This window comes from Solea senegalensis, linkage group LG9, assembly GCF_019176455.1.
Source record: "Solea senegalensis isolate Sse05_10M linkage group LG9, IFAPA_SoseM_1, whole genome shotgun sequence".
In the NCBI taxonomy this organism is placed as follows: Eukaryota; Metazoa; Chordata; class Actinopteri; order Pleuronectiformes; family Soleidae; genus Solea; species Solea senegalensis.
Genome location: NC_058029.1, coordinates 13,493,140 through 13,511,772, shown reverse-complemented (window position 1 = coordinate 13,511,772; position 18,633 = coordinate 13,493,140). Strand labels below are relative to the sequence as shown.

At 38.1% G+C, this 18,633-nt stretch overlaps 2 protein-coding genes across 3 annotated transcripts; both read left to right on the top strand.

Annotated features, from left to right (window-relative positions):
- Positions 1 to 7,688: 7,688 nt before the first annotated feature.
- LOC122774263 (nuclear receptor coactivator 7) lies at positions 7,689 to 12,298 on the top strand. Of its 2 annotated transcripts, XM_044033372.1 has the most exons (7): positions 7,689 to 7,827; positions 8,414 to 8,609; positions 10,225 to 10,377; positions 10,489 to 10,641; positions 10,759 to 10,854; positions 10,975 to 11,048; positions 11,233 to 12,298. In XM_044033372.1, the coding sequence occupies exons 1-7, from the start codon at positions 7,802 to 7,804 to the stop codon at positions 11,369 to 11,371; spliced, it is 837 nt and encodes a 278-aa protein (XP_043889307.1). In that variant the 5' UTR covers positions 7,689 to 7,801; the 3' UTR covers positions 11,372 to 12,298. The 2 variants fall into 2 exon arrangements, with proteins under 2 accessions (XP_043889307.1, XP_043889308.1); XM_044033373.1 differs by lacking the exons at positions 7,689 to 7,827; positions 8,414 to 8,609 and adding an exon at positions 9,233 to 9,763.
- A 2,094-nt stretch (positions 12,299 to 14,392) lies between these two features.
- Positions 14,393 to 18,614, top strand: hint3 (histidine triad nucleotide binding protein 3). The gene is made up of 5 exons (XM_044035040.1): positions 14,393 to 14,573; positions 15,451 to 15,568; positions 15,836 to 15,905; positions 16,327 to 16,456; positions 17,929 to 18,614. Exons 1-5 carry the CDS (start codon positions 14,439 to 14,441, stop codon positions 17,974 to 17,976), a joined length of 501 nt encoding a protein of 166 aa, XP_043890975.1. The 5' UTR covers positions 14,393 to 14,438; the 3' UTR covers positions 17,977 to 18,614.
- The last annotated feature ends 19 nt before the right edge of the window (positions 18,615 to 18,633 follow it).

Here is an 18,633-nt window from a genome sequence, read left to right as displayed (position 1 = left end):
CCATTTAAGAAATGCTTGTTTGGCACTATTACAACCCTTCAAGTGTTAAACCGCTGAACAATGTAGCTCAGTTATGAAACAGCATCTGTCTTTAATCTGTGGGGAAATACTCTTAATTATTTTTAGCAGTCTGGTTTCATAATGGTTTTTGTTTCCTTCTCCAAAGTTTTTTCTTTTTTCATTATCATCTTGTAAATTGGTTTCCAAACTATTTTCTTACCCACAGAAAGTGATGCCATTAAAGGGTTTATTCATGAAACTGCCGCAGCCAGTCCCACTAGACACAGGGGGAATGGGGGACACCGTAAACAAATCACCAGTCCATCTAAAGGGTTTTATTGTTATTATTATTGTTGTTATTATTATTATTATTATTATTGTTGTTATTGTTATTATTAGTATTATAATTAGGATTCATTAGTTTAAATCAGTGTCACAGTGGATATTGACGGACTGATAAGGACAATGAGTACAGTCCAATATAGTCTTGCACAGCCTGCATATTAACATGGTAGTAATTGTCTGATCTGCTTTCCCCCTAAAAACAGATACTAACTAACTCCTTTGACTTGGATTGAGGTTAACAATACTTTATCAGACTATTACTGTCTTCCTCCCAAAGCTTTCCCTTCTACTAGCACTCTCACTGGCCTCCTTAAGAAAATGTAAAAGCAGCAGACCTTTTAAAAGTTTAAAGTTTCTTTATGATGTGAATTCACATACACTAAAGTTCAGGCTAATTACGGTTTCTCTGAAGCTGTGCATCACTGCACATAGTGCTAAATCAGCTGAGGTTTTCACTCTCAGTTGAGTTGATGATTAACTAATCTGCCAATGTTGGATTATGCACAGTCTTGTGCTGTACGGCCTTGAGTGTTACAGCTTCAGGTTTAAGCGGATGTTTAAATTGTACGTTTTACTTAAAACTGATCAAATGTTACAGATGGGACCACATGGTTGGTGTAGTGGTTAGCTCTCTTGACCTAGGTTCATGACCTGGTTGGAACAAGGGCCTTTCAGCATGGAGTCTGTGTGTGCGCGCGTGGGTTTTCTCCGGTTTCCTGCCACAGTCCAAAGACATGTAGGTTTGGGGATTAGGTAAATTTGACACTCTAAATCAGAGGTCTCAAAATTGCGGCTCGCAGGCCACATGCGGCCCCCTAATATCAATTTATAATGAGATGTGGAGCCACAACCTCCTCCTCCTGTTGCTAGATTATAGACAGAATACTAAATATGATTGTTATGTCAACAGGGAGCAATAGTTTTTATAATAATAATACCCAAGTTTATATGAATCACACTTCTAAATGTATTTAATGTAAAATGATACATATATATGAGCATGTTTAGTGTTTTTATTACATGAAATGAAATCAAAAAAATACATAACATATTGTAATTTTTGATTTCAATAACATAAATATGTTTTTTATTGTGAATCTTCCATATCATAGCAAACACTTTTACTTTAGAATTCTGTGAGATATCATCATGAATATCTTTATTGTGTTAGTGTGATGGAATATTGTAATATGATTTTTAGCTCATTTCCCCACATACTCACTCACTGGCCCCCAGGTCATTTGAGTTTGAGACCCCTGCTCTAAATTGACTGTGAGAGCGGATGGTGGTTTGTCTCTGTGTGTGGCGGTAAAGCAGTAGAAGATGGATGAATGGATGTTACAAATGATTCTGTGCAAAACGTGAGCAAGAATGACCCAGGTTGAACTTCAGTGCAACCTGCAATTAGTGAATAAACAAATGATAATGACACTGTTTATAATTAGTTTTACACCAGTGTGCCACACACCTGATAAGCGTTCATGAGACAGAAAACGTGCACAGGAGCCAAGTTATGTGTCACAGTCATCTGTGTATGAGACACAGAAACCAGGCACTGACCACGGATTCATACTGAAGTCATGCCAGCGTAGTGCGTGGAATTCATGAGGCATGTGCAAAAAGAGCAAGCATGGAGGTCACTGAAAGTTTGATGAGCTTGCTTGCATGTATTTAGATAAAGTAATATTCAACTAGTGAACTCAATTTTGAAATAAAAAGGACCTGATAACGGAGAACCAGCATCACAGTCTATCAGACATTTAATGTTTCAGATTTCACCTAATGTATATCTGGTTTTATTACTATTCTGAGTTATTATTATTATTATCTTTGCCTGTGGTAACAAAATAGTCACAATAAGAATTGCCTCTGTTAAGTGAAGCTAAAGGTTTTTCACTGCCACACCATATTTTACAGTAGACTCATTTAGTTTAATGACTGTGGACTCCGTAAAAGACTGCACACCTGCAGCAAAATGGATGACACATCGCTGGTAAAATCTGTAAAATCCAGTCTAGTCTGAAGTGCAGAGGTGACTATTGTTCAGTTTGCCCTGCGTTTGGTCAGGTTTGTTTTGGCAGGCCACCAGCCACAAGCAAACAGCACATTTATAAAACCATGATTCTAATGTAGACAGCCATCACAATTATGAATCCAGGGGTGATGACAGAAAAGGTGTGACTGCTTCAGAGGACACCTGAGGTTATTTAGCACATTTTAGTAAAGAAAAATATAAGATGGCATCTCAACTGAGTACCACACTGACATTTGAATTGAGCTGTGGTGTATGGTGTCTTTAATTTTGCAGGCATTTGCTGGTAAAATGAAAAAATGAACATGTATTTTTTTTGCCTGTTGGTGAATCTTAATGAAAGTTTATGGGATCATAATGCAAAAGTGTCGTAAAGACTTTGTAGGTAATCTGCCAAGATGCATCACCCAGTGACACAGATAGAACTTTATCACCTTTCCTGGGATTATAAGCAAAAAAATAAAAGGATAAAATTAAATTCAATTTTATTTATATAGCCCAACATACATCAAGTGACACCCTCTGTCAAAAACTCCACAAAAACCCTTTTACAGGGGAAAAAAAAGGAGAAACCTCAGGAAGAGTCACAGAGAGACAGATGTGCAGTAAGTGTCACATGTAGAGAAACAAAGTCAACAGATTGCAGACAACATCAAATTCAAGAGAAGAAAGAGAAAAGATAGACCAGGGAGTATTTCACAAATCAATAACATTAATAGCAATTCTCATTATCAGTATTAGTAAGCAGTAATGAGTATAGCTATGTAAGATATAGTAAAGAAATTGGTAATATGAGATGGAGTCAGTCCAGGCACCAGATACTTCATTCAGTTGTTGAAACATAGATAATTGATAATACCCAGAGTCGCGATGGGACCATTGCTTATTTTAATCTGCGGTTAAGATAATATATTAATAACACTAAATGCATTTACAACACCTGATAATCTTTAAAATGTAAAAACAAAAGGTTGACGTAGGATAAAATACATTGAAAGTGATTCATAACTGAATGGGTTTTTTTCTAACGTCATGGTTGATCAAATTTCCATTGAAGCAGTATACCTGCAGAGGATGTGGCAGTCTGGCTTCGTCTTGAAAATGTCACTTGTGGTTTTTATTCACATACTGTGTGTGTTGACTCTTTTCGCCTTGTAGGTAGGTCAATGGAAGTCTTACTCCATCAGAAACATCACTGATTAACCTCTACTGACACAGCAGACAGCAGTTACACGGTCATCAGGACTAAATCTGAACTTTACTACCTGCCTAGCGGGTTGCATCAGTCTGTCACTAAATAAGATTCAATAAAAGTGAAGTATCTCAAAAACAACCGTGCTAAGCAGTAAGCAATTGATCATGGTGAAAGAGAAGGAGAAGACATGAGGGGAGATACAGAATATCGGTCATGTACACACAAGCATACATGCAAGTAAGCACACAAGCCCACACATTTCACAGTAAGAAATCAATGCTGTGTCCAGCCCAAACCAGTTCTGTTAGCTCTTTTTTTGAAGACAAAACAAAAGCAGAACTGCATTATCCTGCTTTTGTGGTTTAATACCTTTCCAATGGTCTGCTATGAGTTTTTTTTCTCATAGCAGGCTGTTAGAAAGGTTCACAAGAGGTGAACAAAAGGATGGAAACACTAACACATCTGAAAACAGGTCCTAGACAGAGCAGCCAGTCGTCCTTAAACCTAAATTGGGTTTCATACGATTCGCTGAGCATATACGAAATACCCAAAGGAAAGAGATGGTTGATCATCACCATTAGGTAAGATGACAATACACTGCAGCTGACACAGTTTCACCTCTAACCATTGTGTGACCTGTGACCATTCTCTCTGAATTGATTGACAAATGTTCACTTCTGTTTCATTATCATTTCGACATGTACACTATTGACTTGCATGCATGAACAACCTGTGCACCGACACGCGCACACACACAGATGAATATGTCTTATACATGAACATACACCACACAGACAGACACACACTTCCTGTGCCTACGCACATGCATTCAAATCGTGGGTTTTAGCAATGACGAACTTTGCCTGAAAATCAATGCCCCTGCAGTGTTCAGCTTATGCTACTTTCAATGATCTCTGCACAGTTCTATTTTTGCTTCATACTGATTGTAGAAACATAAATGGTTGCAGTAAAGACAGATAATTAGTTTAGTTTAGTTAATTTATTTATTTTGAACATAAAGATATTTAGGTATTTGAGTGACAAAATTATGAATGGATGGATAACGGTCAAAAAATAAAGTGTACATCATGTTGTAAACATTTTGTGATTATGATATCAAAATGATTTTGTTATCCTCCAATTTTCTCGGTTTCAATTTTCTTCTTCCTCTTCTTCTTGATATTTCCATACAGTATACACAAATTGAACAATTTGAAGTGTGGGTCACATCATGGTGGAATTGGTCCCACTTGAACATGTATTGGTACTGGTCAAAAACATAAAAGCCGTTTGAGTAACTGTAATGAAATACTATAATTGACCAGAGCATGCATTCGATATTTCTAAAAAAAAAAAAAAAAAAAAAAAAAAAATATTTCAGCGGGGGAAAGTTGTTTTGCAATGGAAACAGTTGGAGAAAGAATGTATGACACCTGCATCTCTAAAAACTTTCCAACCAAACATTTGGTATAGGTATTGGGTTGTCTGTACTATTTCCCACCACATGACTCAAAGTCGAACGCGACTTAGAGTTAAGTTAAGTGATTGTTGCTTTCTATTGGTCACAATAATCTACAAATTATCTTCAGCAGTAAAAATTAATTTGGAAATGACTTGGTAAGATTGTCTTGTATTGTATTAAATTGGCATAAATTGGCATCATTTTGTAAATACCCTTGTCTGACAACACTGTCTGACATGCACACTGCCACAAACAGGTTTCCGGGATAAAGCTGAATGTTTTTCCGGGAAAAACATTCAGCTCATGGAGGTTTTTCCCATGCGTGGCTGGAAGCAACATTGTGTCTGTGCCAGAGAGAGTTTACAGGAATTGGGGGAGAGGTGAAGCAATAACAGCTGTGTAAGAACTGATGCTGCAACCTCAGAGCAAGAAATTAGACAGTGTGTGTGTGTGTGTGTGTGTGATAGAGAGCTAATAGTGAGTAAGTGAATATGACTTGATGTTGTTTTCTTTGACACAGTTTCTTTCAGTGAAAATGGAGGAATTTGTTATCACATTAACTATTTCATCAATCACCTTTAAAAACAGAATTATTTAAATCTTCACGTTTTCTACAACATTTGGGTATATAAAGCCAGAGATACATGACATTACATTAGTTCCGACATAACCTAAAAATATTGTAATCTTTTCTGAACACTTTAGCGAGTATAGCATGTACATGTTTTGCACACAATTCATTTATACTGTGCATCTATAAATGTATATCTGTGCGCTTGTGTGTTTACCTGTGAACGGTGTCTGTGTGTCAAATTGATCCTTTTCTATTTGTCTTGTGTAAGAACATCATGGCTGCTGTAGTATCCCAATATCTGAGCATGAACAAACCTGTGCGCATGCAGGGACAGTAACATCAGCAACTATTGTATCATTTAACGGAACAGGGTCCTGTCATTGCACCTGTAGCATCCAGATTGTTTGGGTGACATTAATGCAGATGTTGTGCCACTTATATTTGCTGAAGTACAGAGATGTCGTTCAGGATATGTGATTTGAACATAAAAATCCTCACACACGTCTCAGGACAGGATTACAATAGGATTAGTTTCTATTTATCAGCATATTCATTTGATCCAGAACCAACAAGAAGTCTGTGTATTTGTGTTGATTCAACGCAGTACAGTCGGAATAAACAACTGAGCATTTGTTTTTAGAAATAGTAGTCTATATTGATCAGGTGTGAATGATTTGTATTGAACTATGATCATTTATAAATGGTCAACACACCAATCAAGGTGTGCTGGTTTGATTAAATCTTTATATTGAGGCTTGCGTCTGAGATAATCCTGAAATAGGGATACTGTTTAGATAAATGCAGGGAGATAATGCCATTGAGTGTATCCAATGAATCTGATAAAGAAGTCACATGGCTAGACACTTAATCCAAAAGCAAAGTGTCTGTGCTTGAATACATAATCACAGTTATATATGTGAAGGGTTGTATAACTTAATGCTATAGAACGTGCCTGCTCAATGGACTTACAGGATATTGTATAAGCCCCAAAACTCAAATTTATGACTACTGACTCCTGGCTGAAAAACTAACATATAATGCACTCTTTATTTTGCTTGTTGTGCTGTGTTATAAAATGGACATTTAGGCTGTTAAAGGACAAAAGATATGTAAGAAAGAAATGAACAGCATGCATCTCACTTAAATGTGGAGTTTGATTTTTAGGAACAAACCACCCCCAAGGCTGCTTCCATTGTGTCAGTACACACAGCTATCTTACAAGGTAAACAATTGTTTTTCAAGCAATCCCAAATCTAGATCACCACCAAAATCAAAGAATTTCTTCTATGGGCTATAACCTACGATCCATCCACAGGAAATGTCAACCAAATCTGACCTTCCCTTCTTGAATAGTGCTGCTCAAAGACAGATTAACAAACGGACAAACGCAGCAGTAAAGTTAAGAGCTAGATGTTAACTAGATTAGTTTAGCATGAACACTGAAATCAGAGTTAGCCTGTTTATATAGACTGAATGAGTCTGGACAGAGAGTCAAACCAAGAGTTCAGTGTATAGGGATAAGTATGATGATGCTACATAACGTCTGGTAAACCATAATCTGTATTTTTACTCTGGATTAAACACCTAAATACAATCAACTAGAGAGAACAAGAGATGATTAATAAGACAATTTCTTATTTTCTTAATTTTAATTTATTTTCTTAATAATCAAAGGGAAGACTGCTCATTATTCACAAATAGATTGCACTGCTCAGATTTTATGTTTTTCAACTGATTAAGTGCAAAGTAAATGCTGATTGCAGCTGTTTGTTGAGTGCAATAGCAAAAAAATGGCATTAATGAAATGTAGTGGAGTCAGAAAAAGAAGTTAATATTCACATTGCTACTTTTCCACCCAGTCACTTCATTGAATCACTGAGCTACTGTACAACCTTGACACAGTCACTGAAATAAATTTGAGGACAGGGACTGAGAGCAGGTCAAGTTAATGTGTTCCCAACTTTGGCTTTGAGGCGCCATTGTGAAATCCTTTAGTGAATATGTGCAGGCCATGCAAATCTGTGAGGGGAGTAAGGGAGGGTTTATGGTCAAAGGAGCTTATCTCAGCAATCGATCCACTGGTATAAATGCAGACGACGGGAGAGACTCAGTAGAGCTGCTGGATAAGCACTGAGCCTCCAATACTACAATTTACTTCTCTTCACAGTTTCCACACTTCATCTTCAGTCAGCCATGGGAGTTGCTTACAGCGTTGGAGAGTAAGTGAAACGCATCAGCAGCAAGTTTTTAAATACGCTGCTTTCTGAATCCCGGTGTGGTTATCAGAACTTCAGTTTGGTCATCTTGGGTCCACTAACAATCCAATCTTTGATCATTGTTGCTTGTGTTGATTTATTTATTTTCTACCTATGTGCAAGGACAGCATATGAAATTGTAAATTGCATTCAATGGTGGAGAGCTAATCAATAGGCTACATAGAAGCCATAGAGCTGTGTGTTTGTGATGTAGGTGGGAGAAACAGATATCCTCCCACTTATCAAAATTCCTCATCGCAGAATGACTGTATGTTTAAAACATCCACCGTGTCAGTTTCCTGTTTTTCGTGACAAGGCACGTTTCAGTTGTGAAATGGCAATTGCTCAACCAAGCCAATTATTTTAGATGTTTTGAAATGTCAGCAACACTATGAAATATAAGTCAAACGATGCTCTTGCTATATTTCAGATGACATATGTGTTTGATGGCGGGTGTTACCTCCCACATGTGGCCATAGCAAGTGATAGGAATGACAACTCTTATTTGTGCATTTAAGTAATACAAAAAAATCACTTTTTGTCCCTGCAGGGTTGACCACCTCTACACATTCTTTGTGCAGTGGTCACCAGATATGTACACTAAAGGCAACAAAAAGCACGTCCAGCCCGGCTACTTCATCAGAGAGAAGCATCCCAATCACTATCTGGTTGTGGAGAACAACAAGGCGGCTGTGATCAACAAGCTCCTCAGCCATCCTGTCAACAAAACTGATCAGAAATGGGAGGTAGGTACTACACTACCACACACACATACATGTTTGATACATAATTGATATTTCAGACTTTTATGAAGTGTAGTCGTGTGTAAGTACACTGATGTCACCGAGTACACCGCCATCATGGGGAACCAATCTGAGGAAAAACTGAGCTTAGCAAAGCAACTAAAGACCCACCTCATAAAATATAACCCCCTTGAGTCTATGAATGTTACTGCTGCTTTATCTCACAGCCGTCCATGACTGGAAACTGAAGTTTGTGTCACTCATCCCCCCTGCACCAATTTCCTGTGAGAAAATTGGCAATTTTACGACACAGCGCAGAGGACTCAAGGATCCACTGTCACCTCCATCAGCATAGTTCAATTGTGCTTTTTTTTGTGACTTTTTTTTTGATAAAGAAAGATAAATCGGCTGACTTATTGTTATGACACAGTAAACTAAAGCAAACAGATTGTATTAGGTGAGCCTTTGGTTAAATGGCTAATATCAGCTTTTCCTTGTGTCCTCACGTGCAGCTATGGTCTTGGGGATGGAGGTGCACTCAGTGAAGTCAGTGTCAACTGTGTTAATACCTCATACAACCTCCCCTCAAAACAAGTAAAAAAAACAAAACAAAAGCAAAGCTTTCTGTGGCTATAAAAGACAGGTTCATATTTAGGTCAGAGATGGGTTAAACGGATTATCCTCAACCCTGCAGCAGCATCACTAGTCCTATAAATGTGTGAGCAGAACCACCAAGGCTCCCTGGTTTACAGTAAATGAGATCTGAATTGGAGTCTGGGAGTTTGGCTGTTGTCCCAGAGGTTCTGGGAAATCACACAGTCTCCATATATGGACATCCTTTTTCTTTCTTACTCCCACGGTCACACAACCGCCGTTCACTTTCCTGTTTAATGAGAAAAGAAACCGTTCAGTGTCAGAAGCAGCCAATCAGAGCACCCTCTGCACGTGTTTCCAACCAATCGCGTTTCACACACACGCACACAGAGTGAAAGTTACGCACCCATCCAGCGGGTACAAAACTGAATGGATAGCGCATGGTCAGAGTTATTGTGTGGGTAAGGTGAGCGACAGAGAAACGAGGAGACATGAAGCTCTTGCCAGAAAATATCCAAGTGCTGTACATTGCCAGCAGTAATTGCATGGAGCCTTACGTGGAGGTAGGACGACTCAGATGCGTTACCGGTTGTTTTATCATCAGCATCTTCCCTCCATCTGCTCTTAAATCTGTCGTCTCAGCTGAAGTCTAGCTGCTGTAGTTATTGATGTTCTGTGGACTACTAACTAACTAGTACAATATCTAGGCTACAGTACAGTCTACCCACTGCATGTAAATGCAGGTGGGAGCATGGGGGAAGGAGTTATATGAGAAGTAGGCTACTAATATGAGAGTATTAAAAAATAAACAGCAAACTCTTTTTACAGGAGGAAACAAAATAGGAACATTTAAAAAATACAAAATGACTGACAACACTATGGGGTTCAATATATATGTATATATATGTATACATATATATGTATATATATAGATACATATATGTATCTATATATATACATATATATATATACAAATTATTATATTCATGTATGATTACACATTTTGACTTGTATTTTTATCCAGATTATCCGAGTGAAGGACTCCAAGCGGCGCCTGAGTTTGTGCAGCTCCGAGGACTCGGAGGTGGAGGAGCCCGAGTACCAGGAGGAAGGAGACGATGCTGTGCCTGTGTTGAATGAGCACAGCCAGCTGCTGGGTGATCAAGACCTGGAGCAGGTCAGTCAGACTATCTTTGATGAATCAAAGAGGATGATTTCCACTAATTACGACACTGTTATGCTATAATTATGGCATCTTTTTATTCACTATTTTTTTTCTCCCCAACAGCTTGTTGCTCATTTGCCAGCGAGGATCCAATGCCATTCATGGCAACTTGTGTACAGCACTGCTGTCCATGGCAGCAGCTTGAAGACCATGTACAGGAATATGAAAGGTCTGGACAGTCCAGTGCTACTGGTCGTCAAAGACATGAACAAAAAGGTTTGCATCTTCCTCGTAACTCTTATTAATATATAAAAAAACACAATCACACCTTGAGTCAGGGAAGGCTTATAGCTGGGGGTACTTCTGTAATGACCTTTGCCTTTTTGTTCACAGGTGTTTGGGGCATTTTCCACAGTTCCGTTCAGAGTCAGTAAATACTACTATGGCACAGGTGAAACCTTCCTGTTCAGCTTCAACCCTACATTTCAGGTAAGACCCGAATATGTTATTTTGACAACAGGTGTGTTTGAGGTTAACAAAATGATTGCTGCTGTCTATTTTTGTAAATACATATTAGTTTCTAATGTCTTGTGTTTGGACTTTGTTCAGGTGTACAGGTGGAGTGGGGAGAACTCTTACCTTGTAAATGGCAAAATGGACTCTCTGCAAATTGGTGGAGGAGGGTAAGTTATGTGGTTTTATTGATTTTTTCCTCCCTGTAAAATGCAGACATGTTACTTAAAGGGAAAAAGTTGAAGCTATTTGTGCCATAAAATTGTAAAAAAAAGACAACAAAACACTTCCTTAAACCTGCTGCCGGTGAGATTACAATGAATATTTAAGACCTTCTTTTCCCTCTGTTTGTAGGAATGGCTTCGCTCTGTGGCTGGATGCTGATTTGAACCATGGGGCAAGTTTTTCCTGCCCTACCTTCCACAATGCACCGCTCTCCAATCAAGAAGACTTTATAGTACAAGACCTCGAGGTCTGGACTATGCAGAGCTGAGAAAGAACATCTAAAAATGTGACATAAAATCAATGTGGAACGCATACTCCTGTCTGGAGTGACAGGGCTAAATTACTTCATGGAGTACATGCAGTTAAGCTACTACTGTACAAAGACTGAGAAAACAATTGCTCCAGTATCGTCTGTGTAGCTGGCTGAAAATTAGCCCACACACAGTGCGTATGAAGTCTGTTCCTGTGGTTCTTGGGCTGGCTTTCTCTTTGCACTGGTTTGACCTGTGTTCAGTAGAAGATGCCACATGCAAGCCTATGATTTGGGGTCCTGTTGCTTTAAACTACAAGCTATTCATCAGCAGCCTCATGCCAGGCCCAGTTAGTTACTGGCATCTGAAGCTTTAAGCTCTCCATGCCCTCCTTTGGTTATGGGGGGAATTCAAAGATAGAGTTCAAATTAAGACCATTAAAAGGTTATACCTACTGTTAGTACACTCAGGTCCTAAAGTCTTAAATTAAATTTTATCTTTAGATTTTCCAATTTAAAAGTTGTATACCTGAATTTTCAATGTCTAGTATGTTTCTACATGTGTGAGCGTGAATTTGTTATGTAGTATTGTTTGGCTCAAAAACACTTCACGCTCAAAAAGACACGTATTTATTTCTATGGTGAAAACACTTGGGGACATTGTGGTTGTGAGTCTCCATTTCCTGTACTCTTTTTAGAGAAACACTAACAATAATGTATCAGCTATAAAATATGTATTTGTGTAAACTGTTACGACTGTTTTTTTTTGTTTTTTTAAAAGTGAGACACCACTTGGCTGGTGGCCTGGCTTTTTACACAGCTGGGATCATATTTCAGGGAAACCTTTCAGATATTTGACATGTTTTTCTTTTTTTTTTTTAACTTATTAGTATATTTTAATTATTTTTGAAAATGTAAAAAGGAAAGTAAAGCATGATTCCTAGATGTTCTTGTGTGCCTATTTACATTGCTTTGTGTGTATGAAAATCTTTGTCTTTCTTGGTGACATTGACTAGTACCCCCCCAAGCAGAGACGCCATGTAAGGACATGCATTATACTGGCCTACAGTTCAGCATACTAATGTCTGAATAAAAATATTGAGATTATACAAATCAAACTATCCATCCATCCATCTTCTACTGCTTTATCCTCCACATGAAGGTCGCGGGGACAAATCAAACATTATAAAATAAAATATTATCTGCTTTATTATTTATTAATCAGTCCAAAACAGAATGCAAAGAGCAAGAGGCATAGAACGGGGTCCTTTGTCATAGATGTGTGTGTCTATTGTATAGACACTCAAAGACATTTAAACCTACTGACTGTTTTTATTTAATCTGACCTACATGAAGATGCAATGGAGATGCAGGCATGTGAGGGTTCCCAAATAAGTCAAAAGGTCCCAGGGCTTCAAGCCAGACAATTCTTGTCAGAAATGAATGTGACTCTGCTACAATCACGTTTTACAACATCTTAATCTACTGACACCTCTTTGTATATGCCAAATTTCAGTAGCCAGCCAGTGTGAGAAAGCAGCCAACTAGGGGAAATTGTGTAAAATCCACATTCTGGTGGCACAATTATACACCGATCATAGTCAAAAATTGCATATTTTAGTTTGTAGTTGTTAACTGGGAGTGTGAACATCAACATTGAATGGGGACTGCAGACAATAACAAACAACGGACTTCTCTGCTCACCCCTCTGTTTCCCAAGCATGTCAGGGAACTATGGGTGACGGTAAGTCAGTGGTAGAGCAAGCTGTCTTTCATTTGGAAGGTTGTGGGTTAGTTTCCCGGCCCCACTAGTCTATATGTTGATGTTGACCTTTACAATGTGGTTCCAATACCAAAGCCTAGTTGGGGTAAAAACTTTATTTTTGAATCAACTGCAGTGTCTGGACGACTTCTAATAATAATAATAATTTCCAACAGCCTGTAGACTGAAGTATAACTGCCCTCCATAGGGAAAACTGGTCTATATTCTTACACATAGACCAGTTGCTCAAAGAAATGCTATTATGCCATTAAGGCGATGAATCTTCTAAATACTGAAAATTGATTGAAATATTGGTGAAACAGAAGCGGCCACAATGGAGGCAGATGATCCACTGTGGCGACCCCTTAAGGGAGAAGCCGAAAGAAGAAGTTTTTAAGGAAAAACAAGCCCCAGATCAGCCAGTTCAATAAGCAAATATTCTTTTGAATAAACCACATGGAATTAAAATGTGTTTAGTTTCTGGGTGTCTTATAATTTCCAGATAACTGGCTAATCCACAATGCCCCAGTCTTATTGCTTATTCCTAACAGGAGTGATTTTTTCTTATTCTTACTACTTCTTAGTTCTTTATTAATCCCATTCTTCTAATTCTTGTTCTTCCTCTACAACCTCATATTTCCAGAAATTCTCATTATTCACCTCCTTGAAGAAGGAGACTTCTTTCTTCTTGTTCTCCTTAAAAAAAGACTCACAACCACCTCAACGTCATCACATAAAGATCAAAGGACATCATTGTGTCAAAGAATAATGCTTGGAACAGCACCATCATACCTGCTGTAACTACTTACAGTGAGGATGAGCTCATAAAGGTAATGTATTTGACACCTTAAACACAGGATAATTACACGTTAATTAGTGACATATATTACACACTTACACAGAGCTGTAACTAATTTACTCATGTTAACACTGCCAGTGACAGAGAGAAAAAACACAGTGTGAACATTAATTAGAAGTGAAACATTTGATCACATTTAGTATGTAACTGCAGGAGAATTCTAATAGATCATATTTTATTTAAAAAGTGGCTTCAGTTCACAATGAATTCAGCACTGACTAACTGAAAGACAAGTGTGGCAAATCAGTAAAATGAATCATATTCCTGAGTGAAGTTTCCATAAGAACACAAACTCCTACATTGTTATGACAGTTTTACACTGAACAACACTGCCCTCCTGTGGCTGTGTTTTTTCTTACATAATAAATCAGCTCGACAATCATCCCATTGCCCCTGTGAGCTCGATGATTTCTAGAATCGACTGAACTGGTCTTACTGTTTGTTGTTTTTGCTGACAGTTCATCATGGCTGAAGTCGACGCTTCTGAATCTCAACCTGTTCAGACCAAAACCAGCGCCGTGCCAGCTGAAGGATATGACAAGAAATGTATTTTCTGCAAAGTAGTCAACAATGAAATGGGCACGGAACTTCTTCACTGTGTGAGAATATTGCACTAACATAAGATAACGAGCGCCGGGAGCTAGCCAGCGTTAGCCGTCTGTTTGTAAACACGATTTGTCAAGTGATGAAACAAATATGTCTGTTAGCACTTGGCTTTATGAGGCCAATATTATCATTTTACAAAATGCAAAGTGAGCTAATAGAAGAAAAAGATGAGATCTGTGTTAGTTCTTAATGACATTGGCTGTATGGTTGTGGTCCTTCTGCATAATGAATTTGTGGCCAGTCAGACTCCACCCTGGTGGAACTGCATGATGGACACTGATCTGCTTGTATTTCTCAGTTAGTGTCTTGATAGGCGTTGTAGTTGAGAGTTATGCTTTTTTGCTGTAATTATTCCATGGAGACTTCTCTGGACAGTAGATGGGTGAACCTGCTGAGTCTCACAAGTGTTTGCCAGTTCTGAGTCTGATGACACTGCTTGACATCTCCTGAGTTTCAAAGGAAGTATGCAGTATGTTTCCTTGACTTACCACTGCTTTTATGGTGCTCTTTCAGTGTTTTTGTGCTTCTTCAAAATATCTTGAACAGCACATCTTGAAACTCCAGTCTGCTTTGAAATTAGCACCCATTCGGTATAATTGGTTAATCATACATCTGACTATAATCCTACAAAATCCTTGATGTTACATGTAAGCGTAACTAGAAGAATAGAACAGTCGTCATACCAAATATTAGTCAATAGTAGATGTTTACTCACTTTGCAATTTGTAAAAAAACAAGTACATTTTTTTGTGTGTGATTGTAAATTTTTTGCCTAAACACATTCAGGTCGTAGGCTTCAGGCCTCTGAGTCTGCATTCGAAACTCAATTGTTTTAGTTCAGTTTGAATTTCTAACTTATTATTATTACAGGATGAAGAGATCTCATGCTTCAGAGACATCAAACCTGGAGCTCCCCACCACTACCTTGTTGTCCCGAATCGACATGTTGGGAACTGTAAATCACTAACCAAAGAACATGTGCCATTGGGTAAGATAGGAAGAACAAGTCTTATTTATAAATAGCACTTGTATATGTATTTGCTCTTTTGAAAGGGGTCTTAGGCTGCAACTATATATTTTCTTTTCTTCTTGGTAAATTTCTGTTACCAATCTATTGTTTTTATTGTGTGTTCTGACTCTTTAATATCTGACTAAAATATAGTTGTGGGCAGCATAAAAAACAATTATTTGCTACAAAAGAAGTCCAATTTCTTATAGCAATTAAGAGATAACTTGTTTTTGTTGTCGTTTCCAGTAAACCGGATGGTCGAAGCAGGGAAGGAGATCCTCCAGAAAAACAACATAACAGATCTCAGTGATGTTAGGTGGGCTAAGTATAGTGACATAATGTATTTACTGACAGTGACACAATGTTTAATGCAATTTTACCACCTATGAAAGGCTTTTATTTATAATTAAATCAAATGAAGTTCAGGCAATTCAGTAACAATGCACCAGAAATTAAGTAAGTTTCTCTATACTGTAAACTTACATATACTGACAGACTGATTCTGATAATCATTGAAATAATTAGTAGATATCATCAGTGTCGACTTATAGGTAGTTAAACATTGAACTGTATTTATCGAGTGAGCAGTGATGCCTGATCTAATAGAAACAATTGTGGTTTCTGGTTGGGTGTGTTTCACTGCTGTTGATTCTTGAGCTTCGGTGAGATCCGTGTTACTTTGAAATGAAGTAAACTTACTTGCTGTGTAGTCTTAAAAATGTATGCTTTGTCTACAGGTTTGGTTTTCATTGGCCCCCATTCTGTTCTGTTACACACCTACACCTTCATGTCCTGGCACCTGCCAGTCAAATGGGTTTCTTTCCATCCCGTCTCATCTACAGGCTAAATTCCTATTGGTTTATCACGGTATGTCTCACTTTTCACATTAGTAAGGTGTTGTTTTCTTACAGTAAAGTCAGCAACATTGATTTGACTGTGACCCTCAAACAGCACATTGCATGGTAGAGTATGTTTATTTTCATTGCACAGGGACCGTGTTCAGACCTGGTATTATCATTTGTCCTGGGTGATCAAATAACGGAGAGATCATGCCAAGTCCAGGTCTGAACACCCCCAAGTCCTGGTTTCGTCCTCATATCCAATCACAGAAATCACATTCAGGTGGTTTGAGAATGTGGCCACATTCCTGAGCATGCATAAATACAGTCTGGCCTCAGGAGGAATTGGAACTGGAGACCACATCCTCAGCTGACATAATCTGAGCTGCTTTATTTGCCGTCACCGTCATAGTATTAACACTGATGATGGTGGTTCACTTCATTTCCTCTTTTATTCTCCCTCTCCCTGTCACTTGTGCAGACACACAAACAGATGCTCACACTGATGCACACACAAATGTTGTCATCAGAGACATTGTACATAGTGTTTGAACAGTCGCACTTAAGGCTGCCTGGTTATGATTGGATTACTGAGGACACATCGTAATACCAGGGGCGTGTTGCACAAAAGTAGAATTAAGAAATCCAGGATATCTGAGAAAGCGGGCCTTAACCTATGCTACTAAGTTCATCCTGCTTTAGTCCGTTGCATGAACGTCAATCCAGGCTGAGGAGGCACAGCTTGTTCAAGCCAGGTTTAAATGATCCTGGAAAGTTCACATTCATTTTGAAGTACACCCTGAGATGGAGCACAGATTTACTGATGCAGAGATTAACAGTTTATGATTAATGATAATTATTTATGAAGAGGTAAAACACTTGATATGTAACTCCAAACCGAGGTTGGTGCCTTTGACTACATCAGACAGAGGTGTCCTAAAAATAAAACTTAAAAAAGTTTAGTTGTTCGTTTTTGCAAATGAGCTCCTGACTTACCACTGCTCCACTGAACTGATCATCTTTGAAATTTAAGTTGTTCACTCTGCAGTGGAAAATCTCCCTCATGTTTCCCTGCTTGATGTTAAAAGTTGTAACTCAACATGAGTTTTCTTACAGTCATTTACATTCATGACATTTGTGTACTATAGCAGTTTATGGCCTGTAAGAGGCGCAAGAGTGCTCTGCATAGAGTCATTGCCAGCATTAACATCAGCTGAATGGAAGATAAAGTTTCTGCACCCTTTGTTATTCACGGTGAGCCACTGACAAATCATGCCTTTGTTTAGATGACCACGCATCCATTTTCAAGGGATTTACTGTGTAAAAGCTGCTATTATGATAGTTGAAAAAAGACAGTCCACTGTAAACAAACTCATTTTTATTTAAGTGAATTTCTCAGTAGCACCAATCCAATTTTACCACCATACATACACTCGTATATTAAGACCAAGTGGTTCATTTCTGAGCTGTCCTTTTGTCCGTTTTGTTCTTGTTTTGCAGGCAGATCAGCTGATTGAACTTCTCAACTCTAAAGAAGAGACCAACTGATCATTTGAATTCAATTCTTTCAGTCTTTGGATGTGATGTAGTGCAGACTTTATGTTGGGTGGTTCACACCCACATTAGGTTGCTGTATGTTTGACAGCATCTTATAATTTTGTGACATGGCAACATGTCAACTATTTAGACTTGAATCCAAGTGAAAGCCCAATGTATGCCAATTCTTGTGTCTTGCTGCTTAAATTTTTGGGTAAAATACGTTTTTTTTTTATGTTTTTACAGAAGATTTCCAATAATTATGTATATAATAAAACAAAAATACTTTTTAAGGACCAAGTATCATCCACTAATATTTCCAAAGATCACCCAAGAATATTGAAGGCTGAATGGACAGTAATTTAAAAACTGGTGTCCTGTGTCACAGAGCTGCCTTGGTGCATCACAAATCTGACCTCAATACATATATAAAGTGAATGTTTGTAAAACCAATAGGGTGTTTGCTTATATTACAATTGATTTGATGTAATGTCTAACAGTGTTAAGTTATAGTATACTGTATGTGAACCAATGAATGCATGAACTTTATCACTGGAATGTAAAATAAGTCATTGTGTATGTCCTGGACAAAATGTTGTGCACTTTTACCAATGCTAATTTAAAATAAATACTATTGCTGTGTCTCAGAACAACGTTTTCAGTATGTTT